Source organism: Erpetoichthys calabaricus, chromosome 2 (genome assembly GCF_900747795.2).
Source record: "Erpetoichthys calabaricus chromosome 2, fErpCal1.3, whole genome shotgun sequence".
NCBI classification, from domain to species: Eukaryota; Metazoa; Chordata; class Cladistia; order Polypteriformes; family Polypteridae; genus Erpetoichthys; species Erpetoichthys calabaricus.
The window spans coordinates 64,584,635-64,607,526 of NC_041395.2; the positions used below are offsets into that span (position 1 = coordinate 64,584,635).

Here is a 22,892-nt window from a genome sequence, read left to right on the forward strand (position 1 = left end):
GCCAAAAATAAATAAGTGACTATTAGAGATACAGTACATACAATTGAAGGTGACACTGGTGGTTCTTCTCTTCAGTCACTTTCTCCCTGTCAAACGGATAGAAATGTTCCTGGTGCTGCTGACCCCACATGAGGCGAGAGTGTGTATTGCTGAGACCAGTCGATAACGGCCGGCTTAAAAAGACCAAAGCATCTCAGCTGAAAGAAGTTCACAATATTTGCAGCACATCCTAAGCTGTAACAAAAAAATAAAAATATTAACTGTGTAAAAAATGTGTGTGTAAAAAAAAAAATGTGTAAAATTTGGAGATCAAGAAGATGAAGAGAGTGCGGGCAGAGCCAAGGATTAAATGGTGGAAGTTGAAAAAGGAAGACTGCAAAGTTAAGTTTAGGGAGAAGGTGAGACAGGCACTGGGTGGCAGTGAAGTGTTACCAGACAGCTGGGAAAGTACAGCAGATGTAGTAAGGGTGACAGCAAGAAGGGTGCTTGGCGTGACATCTGGACAGAGGAAGGAGGAAAAGGAAACCTGCTGGTGGAATGAGGAAATACAGGAGAGTATACAGAGGAAGCAGGATGGCAAAGAAAAAGTCGGATAGTCAGGGAGATGCAGAAAGTAGACAAGCATACAAGGAGATAAGGCACAAGGTGAAGAGAGAGGTGGCGAAGGCTAAAGAAAAGGCATATGATGAGTTGTATGAGAGGTTGGACACTAACGAGGGAGAAAAGGACCTGTACTGATTGGCTAGACAGAGGGACCAAGTTGGGAAAGATGTGCAGCAGGTTAGGGTGATAAAGGATAAAGATGGAAATGTACTCACAAGTGAGGAAAGTGTGTCGAGCAGATGGAAAAAATACTTTGAGAGGCTGAATAAAGAAAACGAGAGAGAGAGAGAAGGTTGGATGATGTGGAGATAGTGAATCAGGAAGGGCAATGGATTAGCAAGGAGGAAGTAAGGATAGTTAAGAAGAGGATGGAAAATGGAAAGGCCATTGGTCCAGATGACCTAACTGTGGAACCATGGAGGTGTTTAGGAGAGATGGCAGTGGAATTTTTAACCAGATTGTTTAATGGAATCTTGGAAAGTGAGAAGATGCCTGCGGAGTGGAGAAGAAGTGTGCTGGTGCCGATATTTAAGAATAAGGGAGATGTGCAGGACTGTAATAACTACAGGGGGATAAAATTGATGAGCTACAGCATGAAATTATGGGAAAGAGTAGTGGAAGCTCGGTTAAGAAGTGAGGTGATGATTAGTGAGCAGCAGTATGGTTTCATGCCAAGAAAGAGCACCACAGATGCGATGTTTGCTCTGTGGATGTTGATGAAGAAGTTTAGAGAAGGCTAGAAGGAGTTTCATTGCGTCTTTGTGGACCTGGAGAAAGCACATGACAGGGTGCTTCAAGAGGAGCTGTGGTATTGTATGAGGAAGTTGGGAGTGGCAGAGAAGTACGTAAGAGTTGTACAGGATATGTACAAGGGAAGTGTGACAGTGGTGAGGTCTGTGGTGGCAGTGACGGATGCATTCAAGTTGGAGGTGGGATTACATCAGGGATCAGCTCTGAGCCCTTCCTTATTTGCAATGGTGATGGACAGGTTGACAGATGAGATTAGACAGGAGTCCCTGTGGACTATGATGTTTGCTGATGACATTGTGATCTGTAGCGATACTAGGGAGCAGATTGAGGAGACCTTGGAGAGGTGGAGATATGCTCTAGAGAGGAGAGGAATGAAGGTCAGTAGGAACAAGACAGAATACATGTGTGTAAATGAGAGGAAGGTCAGTGGAATGGTGAGGATGCAGGGAGTAGAGTTGGCAAAGGTGGATGAGTTTAAATACTTTGGATCAACAGTACAGAGTAATGGGGATTGTGGAAGAGAGGAGAAAAAGAGAGTGCAGGCAGGGTGGAATGGGGGGAGAAGAGTGTCAGGTGTAATTTGTGACAGACGGATATCAGCAAGAGTGAAAGGGAAGGTCTACAGGATGGTAGTGAGACCAGCTATGTTACAGTTAGGTCCATAAATATTTGGACAGAGACAACTTTTTTCTAATTTTGGTTCTGTACATTACCACAATGAATTTTAAATGAAACAACTCAGATGCAGTTGAAGTGCAGACTTTCAGCTTTAATTCAGTGGGGTGAACAAAACGATTGCATAAAAATGTGAGGCAACTAAAGCATTTTTTTAACACAATCCCTTCATTTCAGGTGCTCAAATGTAATTGGACAATTGACTCAAAGGCTATTTCATGGGCAGGTGTGGGCAAGTCCGTCGTTATGTCATTACGATTTAAGCAGATAAAAGGCATGGAGTTGATTTGAGGTGTGGTGCTTGCATGTGGAAGATTTTGCTGTGAACAGACAACATGCTGTCAAAGGAGCTCTCCATGCAGGTGAAAGAAGCCATCCTTAAGCTGCGAAAACAGAAAAAACCCATCCGAGAAATTACTACAATATTACGAGTGGCAAAATCTACAGTTTGGTACATCCTGAGAAAGAAAGCAAGAACTGGTGAACTCAGCAACGCAAAAAGACCTGGACGTCCACGGAAGACAACAGTGGTGGATGATCACACAATCATTTCCATGGTGAAGAGAAACCCCTTCACAACAGCCAACCAAGTGAACAACACTCTCCAGGGGGTAGGCGTATCGATATCCAAGTCTACCATAAAGAGAAGACTGCATGAAAGTAAATACAGAGGGTGCACTGCAAGGTGCAAGCCACTCGTAAGCCTCAGAATAGAAAGGCTAGATTGGACTTTGCTAAAGAACATCTAAAAAAGCCAGCACAGTTCTGGAAAAACATTCTTTGGACAGATGAAACCAAGATCAACCTCTACCAGAATGATGGCAAGAAAAAAGTATGGAGAAGGCGTGGAACAGCTCATTATCCAAAGCATACCACATCATCTGTAAAACACGGTGGAGGCAGTGTGATGGCTTGGGCGTGCATGGCTGTCAGTGGCACTGGGACACTAGTGTTTATTGATGATGTGACACAAGACAGAAGGAACCGAATGAATTCTGAGGTATTCAGAGACATACTGTCTGCTCAAATCCAGCTAAATGTAGTCAAATTGATTGGGCGGCATTTCATGTTACAGATGGACAATGAACCAAAACATACAGCCAAAGCAACACAGAAGTTTATTAAAGCAAAGAAGTGGAAAATTCTTGAATGGCCAAGTCAGTCACCTGATCTTAACCCAATTGAGCATGCATTTCACTTGTTGAAGACTAAACTTCAGACAGAAAGGCCCACAAACAAACAGCAACTGAAAGCTGCTGCAGTAAAGGCCTGGCAGAGCATTAAAAAGGAGGAAACCCAGCATCTGGTGATGTCCAGGAGTTCAAGACTTCAGGCTGTCATTGCCAGCAAAGGGTTTTCAACCAAGTATTAGAAATGAACATTTTAATTCCAGTTATTTAATTTGTCCAATTACTTTTGAGCCCCTGAAATGAAGGGATTGTGTTAAAAAATGCTTTAGTTGCCTCACATTTTTATGCAATCGTTTTGTTCACCCCACTGAATTAAAGCTGAAAGTCTGCACTTCAACTGCATTGGAGTTGTTTCATTTAAAATTCAAAACCAAAATTAGAAAAAAATTGTCTCTGTCCAAATATTTATGGACCTAACTGTATATGGGTTGAAGAGGGTGGCACTGACCAGAAATCAGGAGACAGAGCCGGAGGTAGCAGAGTTAAAGATGCTAAGATTTGCATTGGGTGTGCCGAGGACGGATAGGATTAGAAATGAGTACATTAGATGGTCACCTCAAGTTGGACGGTTGGGAGACAAAGTCAAAGAGTTGAGATTGTGTTGGTTTGGACATGCGCAGAGGAGAGATGCTGGGTTTATTGGGAGAAGGATGCTAAGGATAGAGCTACCAGGGAAGAGGAAAAGAGGAATGCCTAAGAGAAGGTTTATGGATGTGGTGAGAGATGACATGCAGGTGATGGGTGTAACATAACAAGATGCAGAAGACAGAAAGATATGGAAGAAGACGATCCGCTGTGACATCCCTAACGGAAGCGGCCGAAAGAAGAAGAAGAAGAAGATTAAATGTGTAAAATAACTAATACTCGTGTTAGCCAATAACTGAAGAACCATTTTCCATGGACAAAGAAATATGGCATGATTAAAAATAAAGAAATAGGGACTGTCACTTTTCAACAAACTGGTGAATTGTGACAAACACCTAATTAAATTAGACTTACTTGTATGGAGTTTTTCTCAATGAAATTGGATGTTTAGAGTTTTTCATCCGCTTTAGGAGATTGACTCTCTCATACGTAGTCAAGCCTAAAAATGTAATCTGTGGATGAAATAAAAGCAAAATTATTCTTTGATTTATACCTCACTTTTTCATTGTGTTTACAATAATAAAATATTAAAATACAGAAATAATTAAGTGTGGTCACATTTCTCCCCATTCATGTTCAAAACTGTTTCATGAGTAAGTAAAAAGCAAATAATGAGGAGGAGCATTATGTTGATTTCACATTGTTGATGCGAATCTCCAAAGCCCACTCGGAGTTGAACGTTCATGGGCGGTGGAGTCACGTGGAAGTTACATCTTCTGCCTCACAGATCCAGCATCCCAGCTTTAAATATCACACCCAGTGGTTGTCTGTGTGGGCTCTGCACATTCTCTCCGTGTACGCCTGCTGTTCCCCACATCGACTCTGGTGATTCTAAAACAGCCCCATGGTAGTGTAACTGGGCTGTGCGTAGGACTCATCGGGGGGGCTGCTGCCTGACTTGTGCTAGATGCTGCAGGGATAGGACCTGCCCTTGCAAGACTCACTTAGATTAAGCACGTTTCAGAGTGTTATGTCACATGGAATGCTCAGAGTTCATTTCATTTAACTATTAGGAGAAAATCAAATTATGAAGCATTTCACCATCTGCAGCTGTATTGATGCTAGGATTTCTGTAACAGTCCTGATGAAAAAGAAACTATGTAGATGTATTTGAGCGGGAGAATCTGTTGGCAGGATGACCATCCCAGTAGCACTCCATTAGTCAGGTGTTTATAGTAGAGTGGCTAAATGGAAACCATTCTTGAGTATATGGCAAATGACAACATTGAGAGCATGAAGAAAAAGATTCTCTGGTCTGTTGAGACAAAAATTGAATTATTTGGGTAGAACTCCAAGCACTACGTCTGGCTAAGCACTGCTCATGACCTGCCTAATGTCATCTCTACGGTGAAGTAGCAGCATCATGCTATTGGTTTACTTTTTGGCAGCAGGTACAGGGAGACTGGTCAGAACTGAAGAATGGGTGAATTTAGATAAATATAGAGAAGTCCTTGAAGAAAAACTACTCTAGAGTACACACAATCTAAGAAACATTCACCTTTCAGCACACTGACCAAAGGTATACAGCAAAGTCAATGTTATTGTGGCTTCAGGGCAGGTCTCTGACTGTCCTCGAGTGGCTCGGTCAAAACCTAAACATCTGTGGAGAGATCTGAAGTTTACAGACACCATTCAATCTAACAGAGCTTGAGAGGATCTGCCAGGAAGAATAGGGTCAACTGCTCAAATCCAGGGGTGCAAAGCTTGTAGAGACTTACCAAAAAAGAAATGAAGCTATAATTGCTGCCAAAGGGGCTCCTACAAAGTACTAAATTAAGGGTCTGAATACTTACATGAATGAGATTTCTCTTTTTAATTTTTAAAAAATCTGCAAACCTTTCTAAAAACATGCTTTCACTTTTGTTATTATGGCTTATCAAGTGTAGATTAATGGGTAAAATGGCACATGTATTAGTTTAAAATTGAATGAAGTGTGCAGAAAATGAAGGGACCTGTATACTTTCACAATCCACTGTAACTTGCAGTTTTTGAGATGTTGGTGGAAAAATGTGATACACAATCAGAGACCAGGCTGGGAACTATATGGGATTCAAGCAAAGATCCAGAAATGCCAGTTTAACTTCTACCTCTGGCCCTGTAAAAAATCTCTGACACTGTTCCAGTGTGGTGCTGAGGTGTCACTTGCTGCACTCGGGTGCCAAACCAGGTGGTTCGTCGTGTGGTGAGTATGGCAACGCGCTATAAGTGCATGCTGACAACCTCTCCTCTATCTGGCTCACTGTGTGGACCTGAGAAAGTCACCATAACGTATCTTAATCTTGGAAGTTGCCATGGATAAAGCTGTCAGCCAAATATGTAGTAATAATAATAACAGTAATAATAATAATCCATCCATCCATCCATTTTCCAACCCGCTGAATCCAAAACAGGGTCACGGGGGTCTGCTGGAGCCAATCCCAGCCAACACAGGGCACAAGGCAGGGAACCAATCCCGGGCAGGGTGCCAACCCACCGCAGGACACACACAAACACACCCACACACCAAGCACACACTAGGGCCAATTTAGAATCGCCAATCCACCTAACCTGCATGTCTTTGGATTGTGGGAGGAAACCGGAGCGCCCGGAGGAAACCCACGCAGACACGGGGAGAACATGCAAAACTCCACGCAGGGAGGACCCGGGAATCGAACCCAGGTCCCCAGGTCTCCCAACTGCGAGGCAGCAGCGCTACCCACTGCGCCACCGTGCCGCCCCAATAATAATAATGATAATTATTATTATTATTATACAAAAAAAGCAAAATAGGTCAGCAGTCAAACCCACACATAGTTCTTTCATGTGAATTATGATTTAACATTTTAGCACAAACTTTAATAATCTTTTGTCATATGTATCTGTAACAGTATGTTCTGTACTGACAGATGAATTTATACAAAGTAATGATGGTAAATAATTTGATCAAAAGAAATTAAACTAGTATTTTTTACAATTTCTAATAGTTGTAGAACATTGAGAAGTACGCCAGATTGAAGAAGTATTTCCAGTAGCCACATACCTGATAAATCTGAGACAAAAGCATCAAAGAGGACCAGGTGGCATGTACGCATACAATGATAAAGATGTACAAGACCCATGGAGAGCAGGTAACGACCTGAATTAGAACCCCCCAGATTCCTTCATTTGAATAATTGAAAGTGCAGTGGCTGGACCAGTCTAGGTAGAAGAAGTACAGATTAATGTCAACATGTTCTCAGTTGTCTACACACTTCTGTACTAGCCTATTAATGAAAGAAGTTCATCATATCAAAAGAGTGGACACAAATGCAAAGAATCAGAATACCAATGTATGTATGTATGTATAGATAGATAGATAGATAGATAGATAGATAGATAGATAGATAGATAGATAGATAGATAGATAGATAGATAGATAGATAGATAGATAGATAGATAGATAGATAGAGTGGTGTGAAAAACTATTTGCCCCCTTCCTGATTTCTTATTCTTTTGCATGTTTGTCACACAAAATGTTTCTGATCATCAAACACATTTAACCATTAGTCAAATATAACACAAGTAAACACAAAATGCAGTTTGTAAATGGTGGTTTTTATTATTTAGGGAGAAAAAAAAAATCCAAACCTACATGGCCCTGTGTGAAAAAGTAATTGCCCCCTGAACCTAATAACTGGTTGGGCCACCCTTAGCAGCAATAACTGCAATCAAGCGTTTGCGATAACTTGCAATGAGTCTTTTACAGCGCTCTGGAGGAATTTTGGCCCACTCATCTTTGCAAAATTGTTGTAATTCAGCTTTATTTGAGGGTTTTCTAGCATGAACCGCCTTTTTAAGGTCATGCCATAGCATCTCAATTGGATTCAGGTCAGGACTTTGACTAGGCCACTCCAAAGTCTTCATTTTGTTTTTCTTCAGCCATTCAGAGGTGGATTTTGCTGGTGTGTTTTGGGTCATTGTCCTGTTGCAGCACCCAAGATCGCTTCAGCTTGAGTTGACGAACAGATGGCCGGACATTCTCCTTCAGGATTTTTTGGTAGACAGTAGAATTCATGGTTCCATCTATCACAGCAAGCCTTCCAGGTCCTGAAGCAGCAAAACAACCCCAGACCATCACACTACCACCACCATATTTTACTGTTGGTATGATGTTCTTTTTCTGAAATGCTGTGTTCCTTTTACGCCAGATGTAACGGGACATTTGCCTTCCAAAAAGTTCAACTTTTGTCTCATCAGTCCACAAGGTATTTTCCCAAAAGTCTTGGCAATCATTGAGATGTTTCTTAGCAAAATTGAGACGAGCCCTAATGTTCTTTTTGCTTAACAGTGGTTTGCGTCTTGGAAATCTGCCATGCAGGCCGTTTTTGCCCAGTCTCTTTCTTATGGTGGAGTCATGAACACTGACCTTAATTGAGGCAAGTGAGGCCTGCAGTTCTTTAGACGTTGTCCTGGGGTCTTTTGTGACCTCTCGGATGAGTCGTCTCTGCGCTCTTGGGGTAATTTTGGTCGGCCAGCCACTCCTGGGAAGGTTCACCACTGTTCCATGTTTTTGCCATTTGTGGATAATGGCTCTCACTGTGGTTCGCTGGAGTCCCAAAGCTTTAGAAATGGCTTTATAACCTTTACCAGACTGATAGATCTTAACTACTGTTCTCATTTGTTCCTGAATTTCTTTGGATCTTGGCATGATGTCTAGCTTTTGAGGTGCTTTTGGTCTACTTCTCTGTGTCAGGCAGCTCCTATTTAAGTGATTTCTTGATTGAAACAGGTGTGTGGCAGTAATCAGGCCTGGGGGTGGCTACGGAAATTGAACTCAGGTGTGATACACCACAGTTAGGTTATTTTTTAACAAGGGGGGCAATTACTTTTTCACACAGGGCCATGTAGGTTTGGATTTTTTTTCTCCCTAAATAATAAAAACCATCATTTAAAAACTGCATTTTGTGTTTACTTGTGTTATATTTGACTAATGGTTAAATGTGTTTGATGATCAGAAACATATAGTGTGACAAACATGCAAAAGAATAAGAAATCAGGAAGGGGGCAAATAGTTTTTCACACCACTGTAGATAGATAGATAGAGTGCATCCGGAAAGTATTCACAGCGCATCACTTTCTCCACATTTTGTTATGTTACAGCCTTATTCCAAAATGGATTAAATTCATTTTTTTCCTCAGAATTCTACACACAACACCCCATAATGACAACGTGAAAAAAGTTTACTTGAGGTTTTTGCAAATTTATTAAAAATAAAAAAACTGAGAAATCACATGTACATAAGTATTCACAGCCTTTGCTCAATACTTTGTCGATGCACCTTTGGCAGCAATTACAGCCTCAAGTCTTTTTGAATATAATGCCACAAGCTTGGCACGCCTATCCTTGGCCAGTTTCGCCCATTCCTCTTTGCAGCACCTCTCAAGCTCCATCAGGTTGGATGGGAAGCGTCGGTGCACAGCCATTTTAAGATCTCTCCAGAGATGTTCAATCTGATTCAAGTCTGGGCTCTGGCTGGGCCACTCAAGGACATTCACAGAGTTGTCCTGAAGCCACTCCTTTGATATCTTGGCTGTGTGCTTAGGGTTGTTATCCTGCTGAAAGATGAACCGTCGCCCCAGTCTGAGGTCAAGAGCGCTCTGGAGCAGGTTTTCATCCAGGATGTCTCTGTACATTGCTGCAGTCATCTTTCCCTTTATCCTGACTAGTCTCCCAGTTCCTGCCGCTGAAAAACATCCCCACAGCATGATGCTGCCACTACCATACTTCACTGTAGGGATGGTATTGGCCTGGTGATGAGCGGTGCCTGGTTTCCTCCAAATGTGACGCCTGTCATTTACACCAAAGAGTTCAATCTTTGTCTCATCAGACCAGAGAATTTTCTTTCTCATGGTCTGAGAGTCCTTCAGGTGCCTTTCGGCAAACTCCAGGCGGGCTGCCATGTGCCTTTTACTAAGGAGTGCCTTCCGTCAGGCCACTCTACCATACAGGCCTGATTGGTGGATTGCTGCAGAGATGGTTGTCCTTCTGGAAGGTTCAATCTCCACAGAGGACCTCTGGAGCTCTGACAGAGTGAGCATCGGGTTCTTGGTCACCTCCCTGACTAAGGCCCTTCTCCTCCAATCGCTCAGTTTAGATGGCCAACCAGGTCTAGGAAGAGTCCTGGTGGTTTCAAACTTCTTCCACTTACAGATGATGGAGGCCACTGTGCTCATTGGGACCTTCAAAGCAGCAGAAATTTTTCTGTAACCTTCCCCAGATATGTGCCTCGAGATAATTCTGTCTCGGAGGTCTACAGACAATTCCTTTGACTTCATGCTTGGTTTGTGCTCTGACATGAACTGTCAACTGTGGGACCTTATATAGACAGGTGTGTGCCTTTCCAAATCATGTCCAATCAACTGAATTTACCACAGGTGGACTCCAATTAAGCTCCAGAAACATCTCAAGGATGATCGGGGGAAACAGGATGCACCTGAGCTCAATTTTCAGCTTCACGGCAAAGGCTGTGAATACTTATGTACATGTGCTTACATCCATAATGGCTAACATAGTACAACACCCTAGTACTATCTAACTGGTGTAAAATGGTAGTAGTCACTCACTTATATTCTTATTATTCTATTAATAAGAGACTTTATACTCACAAACTGCCGTTCCATAAAACATCCATCCTAAAACCAGGGACAAGAAAAACAGGAAGCCCACAAAGTAGCGATGGTTTCCAGCACCTGTACCATAGAAACATAAAGAATGTCAATAAAACTCTGAAAACAGTATATAGTTTTAAATCTTTAGCTGAATACAACAACATCCATCTCTCCATCCCTAGTCCTTTGTAAGTCCGTAAAGCATTATAGGAAGTATAATACAGCATCATAAAGAAAGTCTCCCAGAATTAAAGACGACCATGGTCTGCTAGCCTATTTTGGGTCATACTCCCTCACATTTACTTAGAAGGAGACAATTTAGACTCGACAGTTAATGTAATGTGCATGTCTTTAGCAAAACAGAGAAAAATCTAAGACGACAGGGAAAACACATTGAAAATTGTAAATAAACTAAGATTTGAACCAATCACTTTAGAGCTGTGAGGCAGCAGCACTATCCCCTGCACCACTTTACCTGTTTTAAGTTCAACTGCATTTTAGAATCGACTAATTATATACTGTAGACCAGGTTAGGTACTAGAAATGTAAAAGGTGGCAGATGTAACAATGGCTCATATGGAATGAAACTGGAGCCCTGATGAAATAAGAACATGTCCACCATGTGCTAAAAATATGGAGAGGACACACCCTTGAGGACCGCACTCAATGCAAGGTTACAGAAAACTTGCCACAGAAATCTGTACTGAGGAACCCCACTCCCTCAACATGTGTAATGCTAGTAGGGTTCCACCTGGGCCTATGATGTGTGCTTCCCAGAAGCAGAAGTGTGCTTCCCAGAATGTAGAAGTAACTGCTAGGAAAGAGATATTTCATCTCACTTCTTCCTACTTTGCCCAAGGCAGTTAAATGTACCAGTGTTCAAAGTGTTGATGTGGATATTACCCTAGAAAAGAAGCGAAATACACTGAATTTTAAACACATCACTACATTCACAATAACAGTGGGTTACAATGTTATTAAATTGCATATCTTAGTACGAACTGTCACTGAATGATCTACAGTATATGGAGATTTCAGGGTTCTGTTTACAGTGCTAATATTACACTGCATTTTCTCTTAATATAAAACTGCCATTAAAAATTGAGCAAAACAGAGGAAACCAAATCAGGCTAAGAGGTGAAAATATTTCTTGAGGAGGAAACAATGCTGAGATTTTGAAATTTGACTTAACCATCTCTGTGGAGACCTTGATCGACAAATCTCACTTTTGAAAGGGTATGTTTTTTCATGTAATGTTGTCATACGTCACAGTTTAGACTGACAGACTTGTATAAGTGAAGCAACAAAATCTTTAATGGCAAACCTTTACCATCCTTCATAGTCCAACATGATACATCAGTGCAACAACTTAAAAATAACAGCAGACTTTTAATGACTTTGGTGGTTAAGCTATAAAAATGATTTGTTCATAAACAGTTTGCCAGCAGGTTGATATCAAAGGTAAAAGGGAGAAACTTAAAATACCAGCCTTGTTGGATGCCGACTTAAAAGTCTCAATCATTTAGTTTTGCTGTGTATACGGGACCAACGCCTCAAATTATATCAAACAGAAAAAGTTAAAAATTATTGCAATGTTCACACAATATTTAAAACATTATGTTTTGATGAACTGAATAGATTCACCTATGCAGTTGTTGGTCCAGATTGAGTGATGATCATGTTTTGCCACGCAGCAGTCACAAAGAAAACAATGCAAAGACCGAGCAGGCCTCCGCACCTACAAACAGAAGCACAGCAGGCAGTTTACATAAGTTGTCGATCACTGAACTACCAACTCTGGGCAGACAGAGACTGGCATGCGTCAACGACAGTCAAGCAAATACAAAGAGCCTTAGGCATGCCAAACCTGAATTCTTTAAAAAATATCAAAGAAAAAAAAAGAGAGAAATTAATTTATGTGCACAATAACTAAAAATTAATATTAATCCAAATCTACTGTCTGACATAAGCAACAGCCAAACCTGACTAAACAGAAACTTGGACAAGAGGAAGGTTTCTAGAATCTGTTATGGCAGCAGGTCCCATGATAATGTACTGCTTGTTGTGTTACAATTTAGATCTGACTGCTATCAGATTGTATGGAAACATGTTACTTTTACGCAACACTGAGCTTATCTTTTACTTATAAATGGAAAATGACAGTAACATAAAGTACAAACTGCCTTGGAAAAAATAAATCAAGAAACTTAACACAGGTTAAATAAACTTTATATTCATTCTTTCAAAATTTTGGTAAACTGTAATAAAAATTAGTTTTTTATTTTTTTTTTTGGACAAACCACCTTAAGGTTATTATAAGTAACAGACTAACACCATGGACTGCATGAAAATATAACAAATGTTGGAGTCAGACACTAACCTACCAGGTTGTCTCTTGGTATAGTTTTAAAAATAGTGGTTCTTCAAAGGCAATTCTATTGGGGAACCATCCACATAAAGGCTCCAGAAAGAACCTTTATTTATTTAGTCCAAAACAGGCTCCATTATTAACCATGAGTAGATGATTACAGATTTGTGAAATACCAATGGTTAATGACTAAGGACTACTGCTACATACAATCACACCGGCTAAGTTCAGGACCAGGGTCTTGAACTGTTTTAATCACGCCCCCTTAGCGTTTTTTTGAAAGGAGCTCACTAATACCAATTTGTTCTTTTTTAATTAATGATATATCATAGATGCATATTTTATTATACCTACTTAACTTTTATCGACATTTACCTAACTCTATATTTATTTTTCTAGTATCAGAATGTAGTTTAAGTTAATTTGGTTTGGTTTCAATAGATGTATTTTTCATATTTTCGATTCTTGTTTTCTTTTTTTCACATCTTCGCACCCCCCTTTTTGTTACTTCATGCCCCCCTAGGGGGGCCCGCCCCACAGTTTGAGAACCATTGGTATATACTATTAACTATGATATATATAGAGGAACTATGACAGATTCATATATAATATTTTTCATAATTATGCATGAGGTAGGAAAGAACTTTGGATTACTAAAGAAAATTGTAAGACATTTTAAAATAAAGGCACCTTTATATCATTATACTTACAAGACATGAGCCACAAAGTAATCCAAAATCTAAAAACCCTGCTTCGGCAAGAGTAATCACAGTCTGTGAAGGAAAAAAAAAGTTCTGTGTAAAGCAAAAACATTACTGTACACTACAAATGAACATTTTTGTTATAGGAAGTGTGGTGCTCCTTACTAACAATATTAAACAAAACAAAGTTTCACTGGCAGGCAACACATTACCATTTTAGTTATCTTCTTATTAAAATCTTCAAGAGTTCTAATTAAAAGTCAATGTCTAAACTAAATGTAAGCTTGCCCTTTTAAACCAGTGTCTTATGACTTTGGAAATTTATTGAACTACTGTACTGCTTTAAAATATTTGGAAATTATTTCACTCTAACATGTTCCCTAGGAAAAGTCATTTGCAATCATTTGTCCTGGTGAGACATCTAGCAGCATGCTGAGAACATCCTAAGAAACAAGTGACAAAAACTTGAGGGTCTTTCCGGCACTCCCATTTCACTACAATGATTCCACAGAGAGAAGAACTTGGCCATTTATCATTTACGTTTTATATATATTAGCAAGATATCCGGGGATTCATTAACGCAAAACACACTGCAATTTATTCTTATGCACCATGTGTTACTCAAGCTTTGGTAAATATACAAAAAACATATTATAAGATATTACATGAGGTGAGGATTAAAGTGTTACATACCAGATCACGTATAATGGACAATATATTTTAAATCTAACCTCTTTAAAGACAACTCCTATTGAATGTGTGCATTTCTTTTTTTCGTATTTTATTAAAATCAAATAACATTCCATACAAATAAGTCAAGTTTTACAAAAATAGATTTGAAACAAATCAACCCCCATGCATGAGAAAGACAGCTAGGCCAGCAGTGTAACACTTTATACTTGTAAAAATAAGTAAATAGATAAATTAATAAATGAATAAAGATAGAGTAAAAAAAAAAAAAGAGGGAAGAGAATCCGCTTCCTCAATTTAAATGCGTATTGTAAAATGTTTTTGATTAGTTCCTGCCAGGTTTTGTAAAAGTTTTGTACAGATCCTCTAAGTGAGAATTTGATTTTTTCCAATTGCAAATAGTATATAATATCAGTTACCCACTGACTTAGAATAGGTGAGTTAGGATTCTTCCAGTTGAGCAAAATAAGTCTATGTGACAATAGTGTAGTAAAGGCAATCACAGTTTGTTTGTCCTTCTCCGCTTTAAGCCCATCTGGAAGAACACCAAACACAGCTGTTAATGGGTTAGAAGGTATTGTGACACCAAGGCAGTCTGAAAGGCATTTAAAGATTTTGGTCCAGAATGATGTTAATTTGGTCCAGGCCCAAAACATGTGATCCAGTGAGGCTGGAACTTGATTGCAGCATTCGCAGGTTGGACAATTTTAAGCGAGACAGATGTGCTCGATACTGTATATGATTTTGAGTTGAATAATTGTATGCTTTGCACATATGGAGCTCAAATGGATTCTCTGCATTGCTACCTTCCACTCCTTTTCTGAGATGTTGAGTGAGAGATCGTTTTCCCACTGTACTCTTGGATCTTTGAAAGGGAGGGACTGTAAAATGGTTATATATATTACGGAAATACTGTCTGAGTCCTCAAGACTGATCAATATTTTTTCCGGCATAGATGTAGGTGGGAGGTTTGGAAAAATGGACAGGTTCTGTTTAACAAAGTTTCTAATTTGAAGGGAAATGAAAGAAATGTGTTGCTGGAAAGTTAAATTTGGAGTGTAATTGTTTGTAGGATGCAAAGATATTGTCTATGTACAGATCTCTAAGTGATTTAATCCCTGATGTTTTCCAGACATTAAAAACTGTGTATGTTTGAAATGGTGGAAAAAGGTGGTTCTTGTGCAGAGGTGCCACAGATAAAAGCTTCTCTATCTTAAAATGCTTCCTACATTGGTTCCATATTCTGAGTGAGTGAAGCACAACTGGGTTCTTAGTATATTGGCGATGACTTGTATTTATTGGAGCACAAAGCAAGGAATATAAAGAAGTACTGCAGGATTTTATTTCTATTGTGGACCAAGCCTGTGTATGTCCATCTATTTGTGTCCGTGTCCAGGTTTTTATAGCTTGTATATTTTCTGCCCAGTAATAAAATTGAAAGTTAGGTTGAGCCATGCCACCTTCAGCCTTAAGGTGTTTGTAGGGTTGCCCTTTGGATACGTGGATGTTTTGAATTCCAAATAAATGTGTGCATTTCTGCAAATACCTAAGGACATGGAGTGACCAAAATCTGTCATTCAATATTCATGTAAAAGAAATAAATGAGTTTGATAATTAGACAAGAATTTTTATAGGAGTAAAGCATTTTTATCTCAAGTTAAAAAGAAAAAAAAGTCAATATTCCTACTCTTGCCTATTGTGAGATTGGTTATTTAAAAACGTTTTACCATTTTTCTTTATCAAATTCAGTTAAGAAAGGTTTTTATTTTAGTGCACTGTGATGGTGCAGGTCTGCTCCTTGCTACCGGGTCCTTCTGGGAGCCTCTTGAACCTGCCACTGCTGAGAACGTACCCGAGGGATGAGCCAGACAAATGAGGACAAACATGCAGCAGCACGGGTTAAGTGCATAAAGTGCTTTTATTGAAACAAATCAACAAAACAGTGTTCCAAATAAATAGTGCAGTGCAAAAAGTTCCATAAATACATAATCCATTAAAACCCTGGAGGTTAAAAGCCAGAGAGCATCCGCATAACTATGAGCCCCAGTGCTGCCCTTTTACACCAGGCACCTCCTCCCCTTATCCTGTTTGGACCTCGCAGGAGGAGGAGATGCCCACCGACAGCTGCAGTCAACCACCAAATCACAGGACAGGGTCCCTGCTGCCCGTGGCAGGACAGCAGGACTCCCCATCCAAGCTCAAGCCTAGGTCCCCATTATCAATGGCTCTCAATACGGCTTCTAATCCAAGCTTCACATGTCCCCCGCTGTCAGTCTCTGGACATCTGCGGGTGACACCACATTTCGGGCTGCTCCTACTCCCAGGTAGAAGTGCCCTTTCCTCAGCCTCAGGCTCCTGCTCTCTGAAGCTCACTCCCAATCACCTGCCTCTTGCTCCTTGCTGCATCCTCGCTCTTGCTTGCTTGATCTCTTGAGTTCTCTATCCTGGTCTCAGTCTCTCTCTCTCTCTGTTTCTCTCCCTTTAACCTCTGTCTCTCCTTCAACTTTCTCCCTTCTCTCTCTCACTAGCCAGTCTGTTTTCTTCTTCTATTTGTTTTTTTCCCCCTTCCTTATGCCAACCGTCCCTTATATGCCTCTGTGGGAGTAGAGCCTCAAACACGAACTGCAGAAAGCCAGCGAAGCAATTAAGACAGAACACACTCTTACGTGCATCCCTGCTCTGCGTCAATCACCACACCAACCTCCCACAGCTGTGCAAGCACGCACTCCCACGGAGATTGAGCCGACTATTTGATTATTTATTTAAAAACGGTGTTTAGCCACGGACCCCATTATACCACATGCACCAATAATGCAGATACAGTTTCAGAAACTGGCTTACATTGTTTATGAAAGTTTAAAGCTGGATTGTATTGACAGTTTAATGGTGTGTGAACTTGTTTACAGTAGTTAGAGTTTTAGGTTTGAAAGTTTATTCACTTTGTCCTAATAAGCGAACCTATTTGGATAGATTTATTAAAGGATTTATTCAAGTTTCTTTATATTTCAGATTGCTTCTTGCAATTGTTATCATATTTTATAAGTAATTTTTACTTTTATGTATTTTTATGACTTTACTCCTTTTTCATTTCAATCACAATACCCCTCTGTAAAAGACACTTTGGTATTTTGATTTTAATCTGTATAAATAATTGTCAAATAAAATTAAAGTAACAAAATACAGATCACATAGCATGCAGCAACATTGTTAATAGCAATCCTGGAGCCTGATACTCTTAAAGCACATTTCATAAGACCCTCTGGAAACAAATCACATGTAGACCATTCACCAAACACCCACAACCTCATAAATATCACTGAAAAGACAAAGAGTGGGCCTAATGTTGCAAGGATCAACAGGCCTAAATCTGCATTGCACCTCCTAAATCTGATGTTTAACTAATAATTGAGTGTTTACTCTAGTAATCTGATATAACATTTTCCAGGGAGCCTGAAGAGTGTGATCTACTGATAAATATAATAAATCCTCTTGACTATCCTTTTAAACAATAGGGACCACCACACCATTCTTCCGATCCTAATGTACCGTCAACACCTTCCAGGCAATATTAATAGCATTTTAAACCAAGACTATCCTAAAGCACCCAAAGGTTAATGGCTATTGGCCTCATCCACAACAGCAGCTTTCCTAATGCTATAGTGACCCAGCTTCAAAAATACAATATACTCTCATCAGTTTCTTCCTGCATTGCCCCATTCTCTGAGAAGAATATGTCTGTCTCAAACTGTTCATTTAATCTCTCAAAGATAATTAGTCAAATTCTATTCAAATATATTTAGAGTGACTACATTTAATAAATCAAAGTATGACAGAATAAGAATACTAACTTCATTATTTAATTTTCTAAATACACCTTTTTCAGTACAGCACATTGCTGTAGTCCCCATCTACTGTACCTCTGTAGCAAAGGGCACAAGGTGACGTTCATATGTACACTTGAGATGCCAATTCACGTAAGAGCATGTCTTTGTGTGATTGGAGTAAATTAAAAATACTAAACATACACAGCTGACAATCACTTTGGGAAATATCCAGGTGTCAAGTTTTACATACTAAGCAACTTTAAGTACCATTAGGTCCATAGGTATTTGGACAATGACATCATTTTCATAATTTAGGCTCTGCACACCACCACAATGGATTTGAAATAAAGCAAACATTATGTGATTGAAGTGTAGACTTTCTGTTTTAATTTAACGGGTTTACCAAAAATATCATATGAGCCGTTTAGGAATGACAGCCATTTTTCTGCACAGCCCTCTCATTTTATTTATCAAATTATCCCAAAAGTAAAGTTTTAAATTATTGTAGAAAATAATATAATTCTAAAATACAAAACCAAACAATACCTTTTTCTTCTCTTCCAAACTGCTCTTGATGTATCCTGGATCAGATGCCCAAGTTTTGTAAAAATAATACAGAAGTCCTACAATGCTGAGACAAAATGTAATTTGGAAAATCGCCTCTGACAAATGTAAACATTTTGATAAGGAATATAAATTAAATATTTTCTGGAGCTCAAAATGCAAAAAGTAGAAAGCAATGTAAACATCCTTCACTGAACCTGCTTAATCCATTTTAGGGTAAGAGAATCTGAGACATGTCCCAGCATCATCAAGTGCAGGAACCAACCTTGGATAGTCAACCGCGATAGGATGCAATGGCTTTTAAATGAAACACAAATAAAAATGGTTTTTACTTAAAAATCACAAAGTACAGTTCTGGTTTAAACCAAACATTATAAAATAAAGTGATTTTAATGAATAAATGTACCTCATTGAAAAATCACTTCACCGCCCTTCATCATTACTTTCACTGAGCCTAACCTGAGGAGGGCTGCAGTTCACTTTAAAGATTAAAGCAGAATTTCCAAAAACAGCCATTACAGATACTACTATAATTTAGGAATCCACATTTAAATTATTTTCTGGCATTATGGTGCATCTCTATAGCACCAAAGTATTCTAGTCTGATGTACGTGTGATGGTCACAATGCTATACACTGCAGCTCTTTGCACCAGGCAGGGACGATGGGCTGAGTGTTCAGTTTGATGGATTTTTTTAACATCATGTTTGTAATGGATTGTTTTATAACATAATGTTTGTAATACTTTATTTACTTAATTTTATCAGAATTTTGCCCATTCTGGATATGATTTGCCATATTAATGAAAAAAAGATTAATGGCCAAAGATTAGCTCATGTGTATTACAATATGTGCATTACACATTTTTAGCATTTGTGGTTGACAGTGTATGTTTCTTGTTTCATAATCAAGTCAACATACACTGAAAATTTTGAAATAAAATATGCTATCATTGAATTTCTAATTCTAGAGAACAGGATGCTTATAGAGATTCATTCTTGCCTAGTACAAGTGTACCAGGACCAGTCAAAAGATAGGCTGCAGAATTCTGTTGTGGCAGGACAGCTCTTGAAGTTCTACACTGACAAAAGAGAAAAATACTGCCACCATGGCATGAATTATAAGGAAGAACTGAAGAGGGATGGTGTCAGGAATGGCAGATTACTTTTGGGTCAGTCATTCATCATGTACATTTAAACATAAGCAATGTCTGTGCATGTTAAGTATCCAGAATATTGAATTTAGGAAGGATTTCACAACTGGTTATGAAACACAGGTACAGTCTATGACCAAGAGTCCAAGTAACACTTGGAACAATGGAAGCATGTGAATCTCTAACACTCAAGAAACTCGTGGTTCAAAGCCAATGCCAGCACCATCATGTGCACAATTTTTACGATGTTCAAGTAGTAGACTATATCGATTACATGTCTCAAAAAGTCTACATAATCAGTCAGCATTATCCGGTTTTGCTTTGGCATTTGAGGAAAAAGAAAAACAGGAAGGAAACCTGTTTACCATTCTCCTTCTACTTTACAACAATGCCCATGCTCATAATGCAGAAGCTGCAAAAGCTGTTTTGTGAAATTGTGGATCTGAAGACATGCCACATTAGCTCTTTCTTCAAACTTGGGACAGGGTGACACCTTCCCAAGCTAGAGAAATACATCCATAGGAGACACTAAGCCAATAACGAAGACGTCAAGCCAGCTACAGAAGAGTGGCTACAGACTCAAGAGTTTTTTTTATGTGAATAGTACAGAAATGCTTTATTCTGAAAAAAAGTTGTATAATTTAATTGGTGCTTCTCTTAAGAAGTTAGGCTCTCAATTCAAGCCCATTTTTTAAATTATCATATTTTCCACTTACAAGAACAACACATGAAAATTATTGTACATTTATGAGTTCACTGTTTTAAGTATGTGCAATGAAGAAATAATTCTTTCTTACAATAAATTCTCAGCTTTCCAAAACAAACTACAGAAAATATAAATTGCTAAAAAAATTTCTGATACATTAAATAAATTCAAGCACTGTATGTATAAATAACCAAAAATAAACAATTATTTAGTAAGTTTCATTATATTATTTCATCATTATTTTCTTAAGCTGTTAGAGCGGTTTGTGTTTTAACATTTTCCTTGTGGTACAGTGACATTTATATGTCAGCCTTGTTGCACAGCAAACCTTGTAAAATGATAATACTTGCCAAGGCTCCTGGTCTCTGCATAATAGCAAGGAGTAAGTGCGTAACTATTATTTGTTTAACAGATTTGCTATACTAGTAACCAAACATTTAAACACCTTTATTTTTAGAAATGACGGCAACACAAATTTTTATTAAGCAGCTGCTGATCATAAGCTATACACTGAGTTTTTCTTGCAGTAAAATGTGTATATAGAAGATCTAGGACTTAAAATTTTGGGATAAAAATCAGCATGTCAGACTGCAAGCTTATAGAATGAGCGGAGCCTTCTGAAAGATAACAATAGCCAATCAATGTGAGCCATTGAGAGCAGAAAAGCAACACATTTAAAATGAGACTATTAATCAAGTGTGACTTTCTCCATACATCACATATGGATGAAGTATTGTTTCATGAAAAAACACCGATTTCTCTTTTTCAAAAGGAAAAATAAATTTTGATATACCTAGAATAAGCTTTGAGCATTTTTGGAAAGATGTGTGCCCATAGTATCTGTCTGTTTGCATCTATGGCAAAAAAAGAAATTAACATTTGTAAGCTTTGCACTCATATAACTTACTCATGAAATAATATTCTTTCCTGTGCCATATATATATATATATATATATATATATATATATATATATATATATATATATATATATATTTATATATTTATTTATTTATTTATTTATATAGTTTTATTATGTTACATTTCTTGCTTTTCCTTTTAGTTCATATTCTTGTTTCTCTTTTTTTAATTGAACTATATTAGTCAGTGTTGCTTGGGCTGTGCTAAGAGAATTGCTGACCAAGTTCTTTGTTTCCAGAGATTTCTAACAAGGGTGGGGTGGTGAAGGTCCTACTTATTCACGAATATTGTTTAGGTACAATAAACTTATTAACTAAAAGTTACAAAAAGTGTTACATTCATCTTGTTGACATTTATCATGATTCTTTCTAGACACCGTCTAACTGTAGATTGTGCTGAATCTTTGTTTAATACAAGCTAACTATGCAATTATTTTTTGGGGTGTGCTTGGCTTTTGTTGTTCTTGTGGCTATTACGTTGCCATTATAATTTTGAGGTGGCACTGTAAACAAAACTACCTTCCCATAGTGCATTACACAGCACTGAAGCTGGTCCATTTGTGGAGTAACTGCTTCCTGCAGGACACAAAACTGTAACTCGAAAATGAATAGACTTATTCTAATGTAAGGAGACAGACAAATTGCACCTGTTTGTCTTGAGTTGTTTTAGGTGAATTTCAAATATTCAGGTTTGAACTTTAAAGTTGAAAGTTTTTAATGTAATACCTACAATAGCCAAACCGCTTCTCTGAAGTTCACAAAATTTGGCATTGTCATTTAAATACCGTGAAAGAAAGCCTCTTATGAATTTTGAGTTAAACCCAAAGCTCAGGATTTGAGCTTTTAAAGTCCAAATGTTTCAAATGAAACAGTCACAGTAAGTAAACTGTAATTACATAAAACACTGATTACATTTTATGCCTTTACTAAATTAAGCTTAAGTCTATTGCACAAAAATGGATTCAAATGTGAAAAATAAATAAAGTCACATCATATACTGTATTCATATTGTTAATATTATGAATGTCACATGGTATTTAGAATTATCTGATAATAGCTACTGCGGTGGGTTGGCACCCTGCCCAGGATTGTTTCCTGCCTTGTGCCCTGTGTTGGCTGGGATTGGCTCCAGCAGACCCCCCGTGACCCTGTGTTTGGATTCAACGGGTTGGGAAATGGATGGATGGATGATAATAGCTATGGATAAATCATGCTCTGTTCTATTTATTACCTTTCTAATGCTAAATAACTTACTCTGAAGAAAGTACTATATTTTCCACCTTTGTAAATGGATAAATGCTTGTGTGACCATTGCATTTGTCATTCCAATAGATACAGCATCACAAACTGCTTTAAACACTGCTTTAACAAATCCCATACCAAATAGCTTCTAACATAGACATATGCATTGCATCATGCACTGCAAACATTAATGCTGAGGTCTATGTTAGGTCAGCCCAGGTATCAAAATGGGTAGTA

At 38.6% G+C, this 22,892-nt stretch overlaps 1 protein-coding gene across 1 annotated transcript in view; it reads right to left on the minus strand.

The window, feature by feature from the left end:
• Positions 1-22,892, minus strand: part of zdhhc13 (zinc finger DHHC-type palmitoyltransferase 13) — a 52,163-nt gene that overhangs the window by 754 nt on the left and 28,517 nt on the right. Inside the window, exons 11-17 of the mRNA XM_051922997.1 lie at positions 18,620-18,742; positions 13,569-13,631; positions 12,135-12,228; positions 10,488-10,571; positions 6,883-7,040; positions 4,218-4,315; positions 1-234 (exon numbers count right to left, since the gene is read on the minus strand). The exon at positions 1-234 is cut by the window's left edge and continues 754 nt beyond it. Of these exons, the coding sequence (XP_051778957.1) occupies positions 90-234; positions 4,218-4,315; positions 6,883-7,040; positions 10,488-10,571; positions 12,135-12,228; positions 13,569-13,631; positions 18,620-18,742 (765 nt within the window). The 3' untranslated portion in view covers positions 1-89. The remainder of the gene's footprint in view (positions 235-4,217; positions 4,316-6,882; positions 7,041-10,487; positions 10,572-12,134; positions 12,229-13,568; positions 13,632-18,619; positions 18,743-22,892) is intronic.